At 43.3% G+C, this 21,543-nt stretch overlaps 1 protein-coding gene across 9 annotated transcripts in view; it reads left to right on the plus strand.

Moving 5' to 3' along the window:
* The window catches only part of BRSK2 (BR serine/threonine kinase 2), a 490,223-nt gene that overhangs the window by 350,839 nt on the left and 117,841 nt on the right, over window positions 1-21,543 (plus strand). For all 9 annotated transcript variants that reach the window (XM_059722574.1, XM_059722576.1, XM_059722577.1 and 6 more), the window contains one exon: window positions 13,975-14,115. In XM_059722574.1, the coding sequence (XP_059578557.1) occupies window positions 13,975-14,115 (141 nt within the window). The remainder of the gene's footprint in view (window positions 1-13,974; window positions 14,116-21,543) is intronic.

The following is a 21,543-nucleotide window of genomic DNA, read 5'->3' on the forward strand; positions in this document are numbered from 1 at the left end:
TGTGGAGGTATTAGGCCGAAGTAAACTAATTAACTCCACCATTGGTTAGTACTGCCCAATACAAGTACTGTCCTACAGCAGAGTTATTAACTCCACTGCAACGCACATGTAGACGGTGACCAGGGCTGGCTGGGGCATAAGGGTGGTACAGTGCAGAGGCTGCCTGCCAGCTAGCCCCACACTGGAGCAAACTTGAGCCCCAGCCAGCCACTCCACAGAATGTTAAGCAAGGCAGGAGCAACCCTGGGCTGACAGGCTGACCCCCTGGACCCCTTATCAGCTGGAACTGTGCCACCCCAGCTCAACATGCTATGGACTTGGGCACACATATAAACACAGCACCCAGGAGTAATAAACTCCAATGCAAACTGCACCAGAGTTTACTGTGTCACATTAATATTCATTTGTAGACATGCCCTGTATAATCAAAATGACCTAGTCACAGAGCAAGATCCCAGCATACTGGGTGCTATACACAAACAGAACAAAATGATGACTTCCATCCCAGCCAACCTATAATCCGAGGGCCTTGTCACACATTACACCTAAAGCATATTTTATTTGGATTGTAGTAAGCATTGCTACAAATTAGAAAGATTTCTGAGCAGTCACACAGTAATGCTTACTGTGATCTAAATAAAACCTCCTAAACACTGGAACCCTTGAAGACACCAAATGCTACAGGGACTGGGACTGATAAAGAGCTGTTTTTCGGTCCCAGCGTCCCTACCACATCAGAGTCTCCTGGTCACATTACCTCTGTGGAGCAGTTGGACATCAGCTCAACAAGTGCAAGGTATTACAATCTGAAGATACTCTTTGCTTGAAATGTCCTAACTTTGCTGTTCTACAATAGCATTTAGCACATTTTACTTCTTGAACACTTGTACACTAGGGTTGTAAGTGCAGTTAACACATGCTAGGTGTAATATGCAACAGGGCTTTGTGGAAGTCAGTCAGCTCCTCCCAAACGTGAGACACAACATAGGATTAAAAAAAAAAAGGCGTGTGCTTGAAAGTTTGACAAGAGGGTGAGGGAGGCTCCCATCCTAGGCCAATCAGAGGCAGGAGTCAAGCTCCCACAGTCAAATGAGAGATGATAGGTAGGAAAAATATAGGTCATGAAGGGCCCTGACAGTGCAGACAAGTAGCTCATGTTTGATGCAATAGAGAAGAGAGAGCTGGTGGAGGGACACAAAGAGATGGCCAAAGTGACGGGCTAAAGAAATTAACTTTGTAGCACTATCTTGGATTCTATTTGGGCATTTGTCTGGGCACTAATCTGGGTATTTGTAGATGACACAGGGGTTTAATTCTCCTTAAATTGAAGCGGTGCTTTTTAAAAACACCGCTTCAATTTAGGGCAAAATAAACCCCCATGTCATGTACACCCACATTGGAGCCCAATCCTTACCTGCCTCTCCAGCGGCAGGGAGGGGAGAGTGAGCTGCTGGCGGGCAGAGCAGTCCCTGAGCTGTAGGGTGGGGCTGGTGCTTCCCTCTGTGGCAGTGGGAGCACCTACCCGCAGGCACCCAGCTCGTGCAGTCCCGGGGGGCACCGCAGCCATGGAGGGAAGCACCCAGCCCCTGCACAACTCAGGCAGGCATGCAGGCTCCAGTGGGGGAAAAGAAAAAAAGATCAGGCTTGTCGCTGGGCTTTCTTTTCCTTCTGTGAAGCCTGCCTTCCCAGGCTGCTGTCGGGCTGCCTGCGTGGTTTGCCTGCACAGCCCCTGAGCCACACAAAGCCCAGTGCTTCCCTGCGTGGCTGTAGATTAGGAAACTAAAACTCCGCCGAGCTGTTTTACTTCGCAGTGCCCCAAAGTAATTTGCTGCATCCCAAAGTAATTTAAGACTCATTGTGCCACTGAATGTGCTACAGTGACTGGAATTAACACGCAATACGCCACCAAATGTGCAAACAGCAATGCTATTAAAGCGGTACAAAAGGCATTTAACCCACTTTAAACCCACTAAAAAGTGTCATCTGCAAATGGCCTACAAGTGAAGAAAGCAAGAGTGTATGTGTCAAGGCAAGAGAAATGGATATTGTGGTACCATATTTACTTGAATATAAGATGACCCTGATTATAATATGACCCCCCCCTCCCAAATTAGATTCTATATATGGAAGATGTATACATTTCATATAATTTTCCAGGTATAAAATCTAATTTTTGGAGGTTTGTCTTCCCTTTCTTCCCTCCCCACCACCCCAACCCTGCCACACTGCTACAGCAGGGAAAATAAATCTGGGTTCATGTAGCCCCTTTGCCCCCTCAGTTTCTTTCCCCTGCAGCCCCTCCCCCTGCCTTCCTGTAAGATGGCAGACCCTGCTCTCCCTGAGCACATGGAAATGTGGAACAAATTTGTAAAACTGACTTTGAAATAAACATAGTGGTAGTAATTTGTATATTGTACGCATAGACTTAGTTCATTCAGAACTGATGCGGTCTACCTTTTTTAAAACTACAAGTTTTAGTACAGATACTCCATCAACACACTTTTAAGTAGCACTTTTGCATCTACTTATATATAGAACAAGTAGACACATGATATTAATACAGTGGCAAAAGGCTCATGATTTATCATATAGTTCATTGGGCTGGACTCCAACAGAGTCAGTAGCATTTCAAGCCATGATGACCACACATCTCATCACTACTCAGTACGTGCATGTACTCCAGATACCCCCCACAAAAGATCCACGTGCTAATTAGCTCCCACACATGACTGGAACTAAATGTTATTATCATGAGCCCTGGGGTCCTCCAGTGTATATGCAGATGAGATGCAGGGCAGTCTGGTCCAACTTCACCTCATAGAGGGCAAGGCCACACTAATCATATGCAACAGGCTGAGAGAGGTGCCAAGAGAGGGATTGGGGGTGAACTGTTTGGGGCCCTGTTTGGTAAAGATTGCCAAACATTTAAGTGTGGTGAAGAAACAGAATGATTGGAAATGGGTAAGAAAGGTGCAGCTCAGATGTGGGAATTAAGAGCATGTCAAATGTATTCAATGTAGTGGCTCACCATGACTTGAAAAAGAGTCGTTGCTGATCAGGACTGCGCTTAATGAGCACTACCATATATCTTATTTAAATGGGTTATACTAACCTGTGGTAGGGTTTCATCATCACGTTTGCCCAGAGTGGGCCATGTATTATATAGTCATGCTCAATGTTGGCTGCATTTAATCAACTTCTTAGTTGGTTTTCATTACTGAGTGCATACTGCCTTTAGCAGCAGTCCTAAAATAGACAATGTATTTAATGATGTTTTCTTGTACGTAAATGTAAGACTGTCTCCCGATGCTGCTTAGGCGGGGATCTTGTCTTATATTTGAGCAAATGCAGTAATTGAAATGTGAGATGAGGAGAATCTAGGTAAAGTTTTAGCTGTAGGGATGGACAGAAAAAGACATATCTTAGAGAAGTTATTCAGAAGAAATCTGTCATGGTTGGACATAGGTTGGAAGCGGAAATGTAGACAGAGGTCTGTGTCAAAGCTGCCACCCAGGTTATGGATCTTAGTGACAGGCAGGATGGTGATGTTGTCCATAGTGTTTGAGAAAGGAGACAGGTGGGAGGGCTTTGGAGGAAAATTAAGAGCTCAGTTTTAGTCATACTGAGCTTGAACAGGCAGCTAGACATCCATTAGGCCATGCCAAACAGACAGGCTGAGATTTTAGTCTGGACAGCAAGAGACAGGTGTGAAGCAGAGAGGTAGATGTATAATTTATCAGCATAGAGAAGGGCATTGAATTTGTGTGTACAGATGAGATTATCTAGAGTTTGTGCAGAGGAAGAAGAGAAGGAGAACAAGACAGGGCCTGGGGACCCTTACTGGAAGTAGGAGAGGGAGATAATGAGTGATTGGAGAAGGGAGAGAAAACTGGGAGAGAACAAAGTGACCAGGGAAGGCAAAATTTCTAGAAGAGGACCATGGTCAAGGCATCCGACAGGTCAGGGAGGATGGACTTCTTCTACAAAGAGGCTGTTAGATGCTTTGGGGAAAGTGGCCTCAGTGGAGCACAAAGAGATAAATCCAGACTGGAGAGGCTCTAGGGTGGACTAGAGGAGAGGGACTCCAGACAGTGACTGCAAATATCACATATAATTTGCTCAATGATGAAAATACAAACAGAGAGAAGGGCACCTGCTGGAGAGGCAAGTGGAGTTAAAAGTGCCGTTTTTAAAGGGCATGTTTACACTGTGCACTATGGTATAATACAAAGATACCCTAGTAGCCTCTTAGATAGCTTGAGTCCTAGAAACAGTATATCTGCAGTAGCATGGAGTTCTGCAATAACTGTTTTTTCTTGTTGAGTATGCAATATAGACATATCCTTAACCTTGCTGGTACTGTGTGGGAAGTAGAGCCATAGGAGAGTGAGAGCTTCTGTAGAGGCATAAAGAGGAGGATGAGATTGGGTGTGAGGGACCTCAGAAGATGGAATTGGTTGGGGGTACTGGATTGAGTGGCAGGTGTCAGAGGAGAAAAGAGAAACCTCTTAAGTTTGTGACCAGGAGCAAGTTGTAGGAGGGGAACGGAGAAGGGAGGGTGCATCAAAGGGAAGCAAGTGGTGTCACATCACACTTTTCAGCTTTTTTTGGAAGAAACCCATGAAATCTTGTTTGCAGAGACAAATATAGGTAAGAGGAAGGCAAGGTTTGAGGAGTGAGTCAGAGGTGGTAAAAAAGTGGCTGGGATTGCAGGCATAGGATTTGTTTATCTTGGAAAACAATAGAGTTTAGCAAGAAAGATGGCAGAACTCAAGGAGCAATGAAAGAAGGAAGTGAGACTCATCACGGGTTTGCTACCAGGCATACTCCGCAGCACAAAACAATATGTGGACCCTGTGCTGTCCCTTCTCACATTTTCCAGCAAAGGGACATTTTGGGGACAGGAAAGGGAGTAGGCTCCATGCTTTGTGCTATATTTCTATAAATTGCAGAGCAGCCCACAGGTAAGTCATGGGGAGGCTGCTGTAAATTGGAACACATTGGGAACAGTGACAGCACTGTCTAAAACAGTAGAGTCTGGGAAGCACAAAGATAGTTTATAGCTATTTTTCCCCACCCTCCTTCTGGCCTGCACCTTCTCAGTCATGGGCTGAAAACAGAATCCAGGCCTCTGATGGCTGGTAGCATTTTTACAGATTTTAGCACCTTTAAGATTCTCTCAGAGATGTGGGGAATGTGGGTGGAGAGAGTCTAGCTTTACTGATTTACGTAGCTGCACAGAGTTTCTGATGTGATACCTAGAGGCCGTTTGAGGTTAGTAGCTTGTTAGCTTTGATTGGGGAGGTGGTATGTGTGGGATAGAGAAGGAAAAGTTGCAAAGGGAATAGATATAATAAATAAAACATGTTGGGGAATATCGTTCGGCTGCTGCATGTGTTCTCTCTGCTCCTCTCCAATGGATGAAATCATTCCTTCTATTAAGCATTAATTTGTTGTTGTTTTTTTGTCTTTAAACATTAGGGTTTGGTCTCCTTGAATCTTAGAAGTGTTCCCTGCAATCTTTCATGTCATGTTGTGGCTTGTAGCAAAGCCCTGAAGAAATGCTGTGTCCTTAGGCCTGGACATTGGTGACTTCCAAGAACCAAAGCTTGTCCTAGCCTGCCCTGTATTACTGAATACCCCCAGTAGAGAAATGGTTTAATAATTTAAACAAAATTGCTATGTCTCTGGTGGAGCCTGACAGCTGCTCCTACCAGATACAGTGATGTCCCAAAAATGGAGGGACCTCTGCTGCAGTCAAAATGACCACAGCAATAAAAGCTAAAGAGGAAGGTTGGTCAGGGCAACATGATGTACGTGAACATGGGCAGAGGGATCCAGGGAATTATTTTCTCCACTCTAATTCTGACTTGGTCAAGTCACTATGCTTCCCAGCTACCCATCTGTGAAATGAGGGTGACAGCACTTCTAGTGTCTCTCTCCCAGGGCTGGCAAGAGGATTAAATGAGTTAATGCTTGTACAGCACGTTCAGAACGTACAAGCTAAGTGCTCTTGCAGAGGTTTCCATCCTGGGATAGCCCCTGTTGTGATTATCACAGCAGGTGGGCAGACAGCATGCTGCTACATGGAGATTGGCTCTTTTCTCTCCCCCTGTTTTCTCCGCAGTAACTTTTTAGAGGCTATAAAAAGATGTCATCAAATGAAGTGGTTCAACTCTGCCGGGAGGTGTCCTGGCACAGCTGATCTGCTTTATTGGGTGAAACAGACATTGCCTGTTCTTCTGCAGAGTTGGGTCCCTGCCTCTCCTGGAAGTGGCAGGGGCCTGATCCTGCAAGATAACACGCAGGCCATGCCTCTGCAAATGGGGGAACCCCAAGGTTTCTGTGCTTGCAGAGAGACACCCCAATTTGGGGCACAGCAGTGTGATATGAGTGTCTAGGGAATTCTCTGCCAGATGATTCCCAGGGTGCACATCTGCAAGCAGGGAACCTGGGGTTCCCCCGTTTTTACAAGCACACCCCACATTGGGGCACAGCAGTACAATGCATACACCTGGAGAGTCCTCTGCTGGGGGATTCCCTGGACATGCCTCTGCAAATGAGGGATCCCAGGTAGACACTTCTGGGGACAGGGGCCCAATCCTGCATGCTGTAGGAAGGAGAATTCCCAGGGCATGCAGCATCAGGCTCCTGAGGCCCTTAAGTGCCTGCCCAGGGTGACTGAAAAGCATGGGCAGCTTCAGGCTGCCCATGCTTTCCCAACCCAAACAGATGTCCACCTCAAAAGGCAACACATATTTATACTACATATTGTCACTGCCACAGTTTTGGGCATTTGTAGCATGACAAGGAGCATGGATGCCTGTTTGCTTGGCCTTTGTGCCACTAGAAAAATGCTTACAGTGGCACAAAGATTAACATCAGTTTCCAACCAGAGAGAGGTGCACAGTATAGTTTTATAGGTAGTTTTGTACTGGGGAGAGTTAGTGACTGGTGTTACTTGTCTTACCATGGGCGGGATTAAAAAGAGATTTTAGAAGGAAGTGCTTTTACATCAGATGAGACTCCCTTGACAGTTGCTTTGTATTCATTGTATGGCTTGAAATGAATGGGAACAGTGAAGTACCAAATTGGTAACAAAAGAAATTGTAATGGGTTGGGTTGAGGGAAAAGGAAAACCTCAAGAAAATTCTGTCTTCCATGACAGCTTCTACAAGCTGCGTGTGTTTTGTTGGTCAGCTGCCCCTTAACTCATCCAAGAACAGGACAAGGCTCTATTCTTACTGCTTTCTGCTAAACTCGGTGAGCGCTGTCTAACATATTGTGTGATTTAGACACTGATTTGGGACTCAGGATACTTGGTTCTTTCCCTAGTTTTGCCACCGCCTACTGCAACCTAAGGAAAGTCATTGTCTGTCTTTGCCTCAGTTCCCCTTAAAATAAGATAATGCAAGGGGGTTGTCTGTGCCTTCTATGAGATTGTCTTTTAATGGATATATGAGCAAGTATGATTGTGTGTGTATATAACACTGACAAAAAATAGAAGCTCCTAAGCAGCAGTGGGGGTGTCTACACAAGATGCTTTACCACACAGCAGACTAATTTGCTGCACAGTAAAGCATCGCTGTCTACACATACATGGCAATTAGGGTGCAGTAGACTAATTTAGTCAACTGCCAGATAGGCCTGTCAGATACAAGTGATATCTAGCAGCACAGTAAATTACTACGCTTAAATACACGTGTAGATAGTAATGTCAGTATTAGTTTACTCCAGCTCAAATTGAGCCACAGTATATTCAGCCACATTCATTGCATGTGTAGACTTGCCCAGTATATAATAATAAAGATAATTCACAGGGGTACAACCAGCCTTGGAAAATATTAAACCCACAGTCCCAGACTGATTGCTTTTTTCCCCTGTAACACAATTGCGAGGCATTGGTTTACACAGAGGAGAAGGCAGAGGCTGAATTTTGACCTTGTATAATCAAAAATCTCCTAGTTTAGGATGATACTTAAAAAAAAAACCCCAACAGTTGCCCTGATTGATGACTCTCTCTGGTACAGCTGCAAGTTGAAACTAAGAAATTCTGAATAAAGCATTAACTGCCCTGTACTTGTGGAATGATCCTTTCAGCATTGAGCTCTTGCACTTGACCACTAGGGAATGGGTTTGTCGCCCTTCTCATGCCCATCACGCTAAGAGCTCTGTCAGATCAGAATACATTGTCTCTGCACTTCTCACTTGTCCCTCGACTCTATCTCCAGCACAAATCTTTTTTCAGATGTTTTCCCCTTTCATTTGCATTATTATATCTGGTGCTTCTGGGTGGTAAACAAAAAATAAATAACCTTGTAAATGCTCCCCGTCTTTCAATTTGTTTTATTTTTCATGCGACATGTCGGTGCGTTTTTTCCAAGTGTTTTTAATAAGGCAAAGTTGATGAAAATAAATTGCTTTGCAGTTCCTGCTGTGGGTGACAGAAATGCTAGGTCTGTAATTTTCTGAAACTGCATTTGAAACTTATGTGAGGGGATCTGCATGCTTGTACATACAAACATCTCTATAAGGTTCCTTCTTACAAATCAATGTGTCTTACGGCTGAATTTTGTGGCCCAGGTTCATGGTTATAACTTGCATCTTCTGGGCATATAGAGCTATCAGAAAGTCTCTTTCACTTACTTGCATGATCAGTTTGGGATTTGCCATAGGAAAGATTAGACAAGATCTATCTCTAGCATGAGGAAGACAGCAGAAATTCTGGTCCAGTGTATCTTGCAAGCAAAGTCTATCCAGTCAAGGGCTCAGGCATCTCAATTCAGTGTTATGCATCAGTTGGAAATAGATGGAATGCGACTCTTTTGGTCCTTACCCTAGCATACCTCTATACTGAAGATATGTTGTCATAGGGATGGCTTACAGTGGCTCTGTACTCACCAGGGCCTCCTGCAATCAAGGGATATTCTGAGCTGGGGAGATGCAAGCAAGTTTTTCTCCCCTCATGGCACTGAAAGTGATGGAAAAACAACAGATCGAAAGAGAGAGCCTGGTCCTATATTAACATCTGTTTCTGTGTCACGTATACAATGGCTATGTCCATTGCATTTATCATAGTTTTCATGACAGCTCTGTCTACATTCTGGCCAATAATCCATTTCCTTCTGGCCTAGAGCTACTGCAACTTTCCTGAAACCTGCTTCATCAATTAAAAGTTTCATTTCCCTTATTTATTTTGATGTAAGAAATTAAATGAAAAATTGGCTCAACTTTTGTGATTTGTTTTCTGGCATTTTGATATTTTGCCAAAAATTTGAAGTGTTGAATTTTTACCCCCCCAAAAAAAAGACGATGACATTTATTACATTTGCCCTTTGCTTGTTTTCTATTCTACTTGCTTAGCCATCACTACAGTATTAAGCACCTCACAATCTTTTAATGAATTCTCCCCCTAGACATACATCTCTGTGAGGTAGGGAAGTACTGTTATCTTCATTTCACACGTCTAAATAATTCCCAGAATCTAAATAATTCAAACAGCGGGTCAGTGGCAAAGCAGGGACAAGGACCCAGAGCTCACAGGTTGAAGGCTAGTAACTGCTCTACACTCTTTACTTTCTTGAGACCTGAAGAAGAACGCATTGCATTTTAAGGACTGTCTGTCCTGACCTTGTAGTTCATCCAATAAAAGATATCACCTGCAGAATCCTTGTTTCTTGCATATTCGCTGGACCATCTTGGAAAGAGTGCCAACTGTCAGTAAATTTATCAGTAAAAAATCAGGTTAAAATGGCTGTCAGTAAAGTCTGTAATAAATCTTCAACCATCAGTAAAAACACTAAGCAGCTGCAACTTGATTGAAGCTCTGACAGGCAGTGCACCGCCACACCACCTGGTTCCTGAGCAGGAGCATATCACCCTGCAGGGAGCACTATCTCAGCTATGTGCTGCTGCTGCTGCTGCATCCCAGACTGTCTGTAATACTTCTGAGTTATAGGTAGGCTTCTTTAGGGGTCTGTGTTAGCCAAGGGGAGTGAGGCTGAGAGGAATAAGCCTGGGGAGTGGGCTGGCAGGGCAGCCTGGTACAGGGGCATCAGGGAATGTGAACAAGTAGGGGACTCCTGCCCAATGGGGTGTGCCAACACAATGTAAAACCATTGGTGCAGTCAAGCAGCATTGCCAATCCAAAAACATTCTTTTTTAATGCACACTTTTTACTGGCTGCATCTACATCAGACACTGACTGCGCAGTAGCCCGAGGCTACTGCACAGTAGCTTCACGTGACAGAAACAGTGATGCTGTGCTACTGTGCAGTAGTCTCAGGCTACTGTACAGTCAGTGTCACAAAAAAAGCTGTTCATCGGTGCTACTGCGCAGTAACGCAGGTTACTGTGAAGTCATTTATGACTGTGCAGTCAGTGTCTCATATTGATGCAGCCACTGACAGCCAAAGGTTTACTTTTATGCTGTGGTTGATGTAAACCTCTAAATTTGAACCTGACCCTTCTAACTGGGATTTGGAAGCAGAGCAAGGCCTGGCAGAAGAGCTACATTTACCGTATGTAAAACATATACCAGTAAAAATATGTCAGTAGAAAAGTTTGTCAGTAAAAAGCTAGGAGATTGTCAGTTTAAAAAAAAAATCTTGAGGTGGCAACCGTGCATCACAGCTATATCACTTCAACGCTTCTGATAATTCTTCTATTCCAAGTCTGTTGGTAGCTTCAAAAACTTAGACCTGAGGAAGGGCACTTGATGCCTGAAAGCTTGCCCAGCAGCTCTCTCTAATATACAATTGGCCCAATAAAAGGTATCACAAAAAATCTCTGCCTCTTATAGACTTTGTGGACCATTACAACTACAACAATATCCCAAAAATATACTGTTCAAAAAAAGAGGCTACAAAATATGTTCCTCTTTCCATCCAAATTCCCATCCCAAGTTCTGTTCTGAGGTACAGGAAAGGTGATATATAGCCCTGGAGAAGTCCTTTCTTTTTCTGTGCTGTGTAAGGCCTACCGTTCCTTGTCTTACAAACAGAGGAGTCCAAAAATGACACCTTGAACATTATTCTCTAAAACACTTTAAAAAAAGTTTGTCCTCATCTTCATGGTAATACCAATTGTACTCAGACCAGTGAAACCTTTGCACAGTACCACAGCATCATTGCCTCATTTAGTCCCCACGCATACAATATACTGTATATGCAAGGACAGCTGTAACACTGTGCCATAGCAAAGAATCACAGTAAGCAGAGATGGAAATGGCCTCAGGGTCTCTTGAAAGTCCTGCTGCTGTTGCAGGTTTGTTACCTGCCCTATGTTTTATCTGGTCCAGTTTTAAGTGGCTCAGTAGATATGGCATCTGTCACTTCCCTAAGGAAATTATTCCATGGTCTGATAGAGCTACAATGTTAGGAAACATTTCTATATATTTCCCTTTGCTTGGTTGCATCTCATTACCCCTAGTTCTAATGACACTGAACCACCCCAGACAATTCCTCTCCATTCCTTGCCTTGTTGTATCTTCAAATTCTTGATAATAGCCTGAAGTTATTCTATTCCACTTTTATAGCCTAATTCTAAACGCTTATTCATGCTGGAAACATCTACACATGCAATTAATGCAGCTGAAGATATACTCCAGCTCAGTTTGAGCCAGAGTAAACTCATCCCAATGTCACCATCTGCACGTACATTTAAGCACAGTAATTTACTGTGCTGTTGGATTTTGGCACTAGATTTATGACCCAGATACCTTATTCTGGGTGGACCCAAACCCTCAGACTGACCATGACTTCTCCATTCGATAATAGGCAAATGTTTTTGATACATAGTGATAGGGGATAGGAATAATGCAGGCAAGGAAAACAAAATAACCCCCATGAGTCTAAGGCTGTCACAGAAGGAAGGTATACTTGGCCAGCATGTGAGCTTCACCCTTTGGTTCTTTCTTGAACATCAGCAGTCTTGGAAGGCGAGGGCCAATGTGCCCCCTTCCCTGCCCCTCTCAGTGGGGTGGGTAAGACGAGCTGGTGGTGCACCCTTTGCCCATGGTGGCCTTGGGTTTCCCCTTCTAGGATCCTTTGCTGCCCTCCTTTTGTATTCTTTTTCCTCTTGATGACTCTTCATCTCTAGGTACAGTTGATTCTGGGTACTGTGGTCATCATACTGTCCATGGTCTTTTCTGGCAGTGTATTCCTTTGTTTCCCAAACCCATCACATGCACACGTTTTAATTTGGTCATTTGGTCATGTCTTAATTTGGGCATACCCCGGCCTCCTAATTTGGTCTGTCCACCAAAACCGGAAATCCCACATGCTCTGCAGCTGGTCACTATGACCTGGCTACAACACAGCAAGCCTATCTTATGTTATGGATTATTAGGGAACAATATAGTACATGTGTTCAGTTTCCCAGCCTGTGTATCTGTTGGCCTCAGACAGGGTGTCTGCCTTGAAGGCTGAGAAACTTTGCCACAGATAGACTTTTAGAAACCAATTAACCCTTGCCATTCCCCTGGACCATTGTTCTAATGCAATATCTATTCTACCTAGAAGCTGATTCCTAAAAGCAAATCTCTATATATCATTTTTTAGCCATCACCAGATACCGCTTGTATCTGATGGGACTGTCTGGCAGCACAGTAAATTAGTCTACTGCATCCTAATTGCCATGAATGTGTAGCCAGTGGGCATGTCTACATGCTCATTAATGCACCGTAGTTATTGCACATTAAGTTTAGTACCAAGTTAACTGTTTTTTGCCTAGCACACTACTGCGCAGCATTATTAGGCTATTGTGCAGTTAACATCTTGTGTAGACATGCCCAGTGACATTTTACTGTGCAGCAAATTAGTCTGCTACACAGTAAAGCGTCTCATGTAGATGCGCCTGCTGTGTATCTCTTTATACACGAGTATTCCTCATGAAGTTACTGAGTGAATCAGTGCTGTTCAGCATGTGTGGGTGGAGTTACAGAATCGAGCCATTTACAGTGCACCCAGACTCTATGCATATACGTACATTGTTCTTTTAATCTTTCCTCATAAATCAACCTGCCCATCATTTTTCTGCAGTTCTGTGAATTCTCTGTAATTTTTTGCAGAACTGCAGACAGTATGTGGGTGGTTTTACCACAGCTGGTACTATCACTGTCCACCCTGATTTAGTGACCTTATGTCTCTGAATATGCAGCATAACATTCTGTTAGCTTTTACAGTGGCCATATTATGGATATTCCAACTGCTCCTTCCTATTCTTCTTACCTTCTAGATATTCTCTTACTCCTAGGAATCACTGGGAGTATCTACATGTGCTATTAATACAATTGAAAAAACTCTGGTGCAGTTTGCACTGGAGTATATTGCTCCTCTGTTTATACATGCACCTGGGACTGCAGCACGTTGAGCCAGGCTAGAGCAGCCCTTACTGACAAGGGTCTGGGGAGTCAGCCTGCCAACCCAGGACTGCACCAACCCTGCTCAAGGTGCTGCAGAGTGGCTGGCTGGGGCACAAGGGTGCTCCAGTGTGGGGCTAGCCAGCAGGCAACTCCTGCACTGAAGCACTCTCATGCTCCAGCCAGCCCTGTCAGTGTCTACACATGCGCTGTAGTGCAGTAAATAACACCATCGGAGAATAGTACTTGTGTTTACAACGACTAAGCTATGGCGGCATTTGTTAGTTTACTGCAACCTATTAGGGCTGCACGTGTAGAGGCTGAGACTTTACTGTGGAGCTAATTAAGCAACTCTGCAGTAAATGTCTCATGTAGATGTGCCCACTGAAAACTGAATTCAGCCCACTTCTTCAAACCTGCCTAAAAGTTACAATAGTCCAAAAAACCCTTGACTCATTTTAAATGTTCACAGCTGCTTATTTTCCAAATGCCTTGTTCTACAGATGTAAAAAATTCCTCAGGACTGTGGAAGGGGTGTGTGTGTGTGTGTGTGTGTGTAACAGGAAGTGTGATATTATATATACTAACAAAGACCTGGCTTCATTCTTTTCTAGGTATTTGGTGCTAGAACATGTGTCAGGTGGGGAGCTCTTCGACTATCTTGTAAAAAAAGGAAGATTAACACCAAAAGAAGCCAGAAAGTTCTTCCGACAAATCATATCCGCTTTAGACTTCTGCCATAGTCATTCAATATGGTGAGTACAGCAGGTTTACAATAGGTGGTGGCCATGACATGGGGCTTTAGTTTCTGGAACTTTTACTTGCTATTAAGTGATTAATGTTGTGAAGCTCTTTGGAGTCCAGAAGTGCTGTATTAAATGTTGCTGCTTCCTGGCTCAGTCTGTGAACACTGCAGGAGACATACACAGATTGGTCATGCAGAAGATTGCCTGTGACTTCCCTTTGGCCCTGATTGTAATATATGTAGAATGACTCATTTCTGATTTCCATTGGGAAGCAAACCAGACGTTCAGTAGTAAGCATGAGGGGAGGGGGCAGCTGCTGTCATAATCATTTGTAGCAAATGCTTTATCCAGGAAAATCAAAGCCCAGGGGGATGTGTGGCTTCCTTTCCGTGTTTTTGGGTGGCAGATGCCAATAACCAAGAATAATCTATGCTGCATCAGCGGTAGTCCTTGTAGAAACTTGAGACAGTTACTAATACAACAGAATCGCTTTATGGCCTCCTCACATTGTAAGAAACCTGCTGGCATTTGGCAACCTTGTCTAGGCTCCTTCTGGGCATTTGCCTCACTGTTACCTTCAATTTCCTTTCCAGTAGGGAGTAATTTCCTTTATCAGTCTATTATTGATACTTGTTAACTCAGTCAGATGATTTAACGGTTGAGTACGGTTTAACCTGTAACTTTCAGGTGGCATTTTAAATTGAACTAGTTTCCACTTCATCTTTTAAGAAGTTCAGGTAATTTAAATTATACTGAAATTGAGTTGTCACAGCCAATCTGAAAGCAGGGTTTCTGTGCAGTTGCTGACCCATAACTGCACACTTATTTCGTAGTAATGCAATTCTTTGCACTCTGGTTGGCTCAGGGGTTATGATTTACATAAAGACTGCACAGTTGTTTCTCAGTAACCGCATACAGCATGCAGATACCTCCGTTCTGATAGGATGAGGACCATATTAGACAATGAGAGTACAGAGATTTGCATAATTACTGTGTGTTTATTTCTTCATAATCATGCAGTAATTATCTATATCTCTCTGGTTTTACCAGCTGCTGTCCTCAGAATTCCCTGTCCGTATGCCCATAGTGAGAATGGCCACCCAATTGTCTGACCTGCTCTACCCATCGTTACCTAACCCCAAATAGAAAATACTCAATAATTTCAAAGGGAATATGTTTCTAGAAGATATGAGCCTTTCTCCATGAGCAAAAGTAGCAACAGGGAAATACCAAGAAGATCATTCTTATGGAAGGGGCTAGTTCAGAGTTTGGAGTAACCGTGTTGGTTACAGGCCTGTGGACTGGGAAGTTCTAGTGCCAGCTGATATGTACAACTTGATAATCAAAAGAGCCTGGAGTTCATAGAGGACAAGCAATAAAAACATTAGTGCCCTGTGAAAAAAAAAACAATGAAGTGATTGAGAGACTTCCATGGGCTTCATTTGCTTTTGGATCAGGTCCTGAAGGTTTTCTCTGTTAGCAAATGATTCTAGCAAATACATTGTGCTGTGAATTTCGGGTTTTTTGCTTGTAAAAGGATCATGATTACCTCAAATGTAGTTGTTTTTCAGAACTAGCCACTAACTACATAAGGTGATCATTTGCAAATCAAGTGAAATTATTCTTCCACTCTTTTCAGCAGTGGTGAGGCTTCAGTGCTGAACTGGAGTACTTTGTCCAGTTTTGGACCCCACACTTCAAGAAAGATGTGGACAGTTTGGAGAGAGTCCAGCTCAAGGCAACAAAATGATAGGGGCCTGGGAGGCAAGACTTAGGACAAAAGACTGAAAGAAATAGTGTTAATCAGCCTGGAAAAGAGACAACTGAAGGGGGATTTGATACCAGTCTTAAGATACCTGAAGGGTGATTGTAGAAAGGATGTAGATGGACTCTTCTGCAACAGGAAGAATGTAGACTGGAGATTAGGAGGAACTTTCTGACTATGCAAGTAGTCAGGCATTGGAGCAGGGTACCTAAAGAAGCTGTAGAGTCTTTCAAAAACTTTCAAGAGCAGGTTAGACAGACATGTAGCTGGAATGGTTTAGTCAGGGCTGATCCTGTCTTAAGCAGGGGGCTGGACTAGATGACCTTGTGAGGTCCCTTTCAGCCCTACTTTCCTGTGATCACAATTCTTTTTGATCATATACATAAGTATGTGTATATCAATACATAAGTATTTCCATTCTCTGATTGCCAAAATTCAACTCATAGAGATTCTGTTTCCAGAAAGCTTTTAAACATATACACTAAGCACTGTTTTTGAATAAGGATGTTTTCCTGAGTCTGTCCAGGATCAGGCTTCAGGTGTCATGTTGGCTAATTTACAGTGCACAATCTGGAAATATTCTCTATTAGTCTCTTACAGTGTATTGTCCCCATGAATATTGCTTCTAGTATACTTGCTCACTTGAATATTCCCAGGCATGTCGCACACAAAAGGTGCAGGCACAACCAAAGGTAATTCACTTAAGAATTCAAACTTTTATGTACAGACAAATGTTTTCAATATTTGCCTGAATTTAGTGGATGTGCAAGTGTATCTATTAGTCCATAAGGACTATTGTGATGAGTATGGCACATGTAGGAAGATGGACAGCCAGCTCCCGGCATCACTGTCTTTAACAAACTGTGTTGAAGGTTTTAGTGAGGCTGTTGGATGAGTATGTACTTCTGCGAGATTAAGAATTTCTAGGGAATTTTCAGGGATTGAGGATCGCTTCACCAAAGGTTCACCAAATGCCTGTTTGGATTGTGAAGCAATATCCTTCTTGTTAAGAAGTGAATGTTTCCCTAATTTCCTCCCCCACCCCAGCTTTGCGACTTGCTTTCAAGTCAACCTGAAGTAAGGCATGAGCAACCCCATCCTCCACCGTGTCTATGAGAACCGCGTGTCTCCTGAGACGATGCCAAAGTCTAAACAGTCACCATCAAAGGGGTTTAAGAAATCAGAGTGTGTTTGTGCATGTGTGTAAAATTTAATATGCTTTCCTACGCAGTGAAGCCTGACCTTGTCCTGTCGTGGGGCAGTGAGATGACAAATCATCTCATCATCCAGGTTATCCAGTTATGACCACACTGAAAAATGAAGGCATCCCTCCTTTGGCTAATGACTGAATGTGGGTGCCTCTAACCCACAGGCAGAATAAATGGTAGCTCTCTGCCCCCCCCACCCCATATCATGTCTCATTTTCTTCCACCTTCCCTCCCCTGAAGATTCAGAGAAATTCCTAAGGCTCCCAGTTTCTTCTTCATTCTGCTAAGTTCTCCTGTCGCTGCCTTAAATCCACTGAAGGCTTACGATTCTTGCATCAAAGAACCCGTGATGTTTTCCTCATAGTGCCCACCAATGGTAGGGATTGCCTGTGTCTGAGGATGGGTTTTCAAGCTATCAGCCCAAGCAAGATATAGAATGGATTTGTGATTTGCTTGTGTTTCTCTGAAGGATAGTTTACATCAGTAGGAGCTTCCTAGTCTAACTTCTTTGTTTTTTAATGGGCACTTGATGCTAGCCTCCTCCCAGTAGCAGCTGTAGCAGAAGCTTTTTTAAAAGAGTGGGCTACAGGAGAGTTCACATTTACCTCAGTTATAGTCCTCCTTTGAAGGACTGCAGGGTCTAGGAATACCAGCTTGCAGGAATTCACAGCTAGGCAGGTTTCATAGGCCAGTGGTATGGGCCTCTGTGATATGGGTTGCATTTTTCAAACATAAATAATGAGGCTCGCTGCCTTAATTTTGGGGTGCCCACCTGGAGTGGAAAGCCTTAAAAAAAAAAAGATGCTGTTCAGTAAGTGCTGGGAGGCATCCAGCCTCTGAAGAACAAGATCACAAAGGTTGTCCCAAGCTGGGGAACCCAAAATCAGTAATCTCTTTTGAACATCACAGAGACCAAATCACATTGTTACTTCAGTCTCAGGTACATTCATTATGAGAATTTGGAAGGAGTGCCGACTGTGAAGGAGCTGAAGCTACATTTGTTCCCAGCACAGTCCCTCTAGGTAGGATGCCAGGGCAGTGATAGTGACAGAGCTCACAGCTGTGCCATTGCTGGGTTTCCCCAAGAGGAGTCCCCTTGCAGGTAGAAAAAGCAGAGGCTGCAGAGAGAAATGAATCTGGAAATACATAGAAGAGAACAGCTAAAACACTCCTGATTGGCTGGGCATGACATCACCAACCAAGCTTGTGATTGGTCTGAGTTGTGTTTTGTGTGTGTTGGGATTTTCCTCTGGTCAAGCTCATATTTGGTTCCTCTATCTTGTGAGCTGACAAATAAAAAGATGATTACAAAAAAGCCCCATGGCAAACCTTATTAAGCTTCAGAGATAACAGATAATGCCAATTACTGCACAGGATAGCGGTGACATTGAGAGGAAATTCCCTCTGGTAATGAGGAGCAGTGGCATTATTTCATTTTATTTCTATTTTGGCTGGGCATGATTTTTTTCAGGGAGTGCATGGTGGGGTTAAGGCAGGTTCTCTATGAATATTGATAAATGACAATTACGAGGGCTTCTTCTTTCATCGCCTGAGGCTCTGTCTGCTTGCGTTTGCAGAGTGCTCACGCTAAAGTGCGTGCGTGTATGTGTAGATGCAAGTGGGTGTATGACATAGAAGGGACTAAGGCAGTGAAAAAGAGCTTTGTTTGGCTTTGCCCTGCATTCTTCCCACCAGTGGGGAGGAGAAAGGGCTGTTATGAAATAATACTTCAGGATTGCAGCAATATCCAAAACTCCCCTGGCACGATAGGGAACCACAGCCATTCCTACAGCAGTCTTTGATTAAAGGGAAGGGCAGGCAGGGGGAAGGACCTGGGATGTCCTCAAGAAGCAGCAGAGATCAGACAGAGTACTGTACACCTTTAGGAAAGACTTCAGGCTTGCTCTGGAAAACAGTATCCGCTTTCTAGCAACGGCAATTTTTGCCCTCCCTTCTCTGTAAAGAGTGCATGACAGTATTTTGTAGGGATTGTCTAGTGAATGCATAGGATTATGTGCACTAGGACTGTTGAGCAGTCCTGAGCTGGGCCTTAAGCTGTGAGATTGCCTTAAAAACTGGGAGATCCTTGCTTTCTGGCCTCTGAGCATTTCTAGGCTGTAGGAAACTTCACATGCACAGCTCAAGGGAAACTGAGAGTCCTTAGTAGTCACCTGGCTCCAGGAATTTCAGATTTAAAATACAGCTGAATGCAAATAGCTCAAAATAGTGACAGGATTCTTATATGCAGGGACCCTGAGTGCCCTCACCTACCACAGCAGCCACAATACCACAGGTACAGCCTGGGAGAGGGTCAGAGGACACCTCATTTGTCTTATCACTCATGGAAGCATTCTCACAAAATCAGGCGGTGGTGAAAGAAAGAGACCCTGTGAGCCAGATCATGGGATGCCCTTCCTTGCTTAGCTGTACAGGGACAGATGCACACACAAGAAGCTGCCCCCTCCCACTCCATGAATCTACTTCAGAGCAACACATGGTGACTGCCCCTGTCCTCCTTGCACTTTGGAAATAGGCCTGGACAGACAACAGGGTTTGGGATAACCTGCAGAATTCATAGCTTATGAAGAAAGAAGCCATTATGCTATGGCACGCTACATAGCATTGTACTCTCTCCCCCTTCCTCCGTACACACAGGGAGAAGTAGAGAGAACAGACACACACGCACACATGCATGCACATGCACACACATACACAAGAGCAGTAGAAAGTACACACACACATGAGAACAGTAGAAAATACACCCATACGCGCATGCGCGCACACATACACACACACACACACAAACACACAGGAACAGTACATGATGGTACGGTGTAACTGTATGTGTATGATGAAGGAGTTACAGCAGGGTTAAGGTTATAGCACATAGTGTTTAAGAGGGAGAAAAAAATGGAATATCTACTGAATGTTTTACTCTAGGGGGAAAAAAAGACCTCAAAACTTACTAAATGAAATACAGCATAGCTTTTAATTTTCTGTATGTTTTTAGGAGTTGTAGGGGAGTCACAGCTTTAAATGTATTTTGGATTAAAAAGAGCTGGATTTTTAAACTGGATCCCTATCATCCTGCTGTTTCTTGGAACCTGCCGACAAGAACACCATACCAAGCTTCTGCTGCGGATAACTGCATGCCTGTTCTTTACACAAATACCACTATTATCATTTTCCATTTGCAAATGTAGGGAAACAATATATTTTATTCAGTAACCAATTTGAGCTGTGCCAATTTGAAAGTGCAGCTTGGATGTTATGTAACTAGTATTTGCACATCAGGAACCTTGGTGTACTACCCATAGCAGTGAATTCACCAAGTGCTACATTAACAATACGATGATTTTGTGTGCTGGGCAGCAACTGATATGTATACACAACAGTCAACCTGACGAATTCCAGAAGCCTTACTTCCTTTAATTTCTAGTTTGATTTTGCCACTGGCAGTATGAAAGTACCACCTTAACCAGTGACAGCATTTTCTTTGAAGTAGCATCCTGTGTGTTATACACAAGGCAGATTTGCCACATTGAAATGGCCACATTTAATTTAATCCCCATAGTCAATCCCTCCAGCTTCAAACCTTGTGTTTGCTTTATATCCATCATTTGTTGTGAGGCCATGTGGTTTTTTAGTATTTCAGCTCCAATATACAAAGTTTCTTTAAAGATTAGGGAAATTCACAAAGGAAAAAAAAAGTGCCTAACAATAAACAATAATGCTTATTAAGGTTGCTAGGTTCTGCTTTCATACCATTTTTTCAAATACTGTAAAGCTAGGACAGTGGTTTTCAACTATTTTTCATTTGCGGATCCCTAAAAGTTTTGAATGGAGGTGCAGACCCCTTTGAATTGTAAGTGTTAGTATCCCATACTTTTGATTGATCATAGTCATTTTTCGCAGACCCCTTAGATATAATCTGTGGACCCCCAAGAGTCCTCATACCACAGGTTGAAAACCACTGAACTAGGAAATAACCAGTTAAGGACAACAGCCATTCTTCTTTATTTCCCTGTGCCAGTATAAAATGTAACACACTATTACTGTGCTTCTCCCACAACCCTGTATTAATACACAAAGTTTCAGAAACTATCATGGAACTTTAATTTTGACATATGGACACTCTTCTTTCTATGACAAAATAAGTGTCTGTATCTTTTGTCTTTGTGCGCTTTGGCATTTTTGTTGATTCGGGAGCCCTTGGCCATCAGAGATATTACCAGGGATCACTACGTGGAAGTGGCTGTCATCGATCCCCACGCATGTACATGAAGAACAGGCATAACTGGATAAAATTCTATGTCCTGTCTTATGCAGGAGGTCAGATGAGATGGTGCCTTCTAGCTGTAAAATGTATGAATATATATTAAAAGTTGTTTTCTTTTTTCCCCTGACACTAATAACATCCAGAAGTCAGTGACAATCTGATTCAAATATTATAGAGCAACATTA

The sequence above is a fragment of the Alligator mississippiensis genome, chromosome 2 (genome assembly GCF_030867095.1).
Source record: "Alligator mississippiensis isolate rAllMis1 chromosome 2, rAllMis1, whole genome shotgun sequence".
Classification (NCBI taxonomy): Eukaryota; Metazoa; Chordata; order Crocodylia; family Alligatoridae; genus Alligator; species Alligator mississippiensis.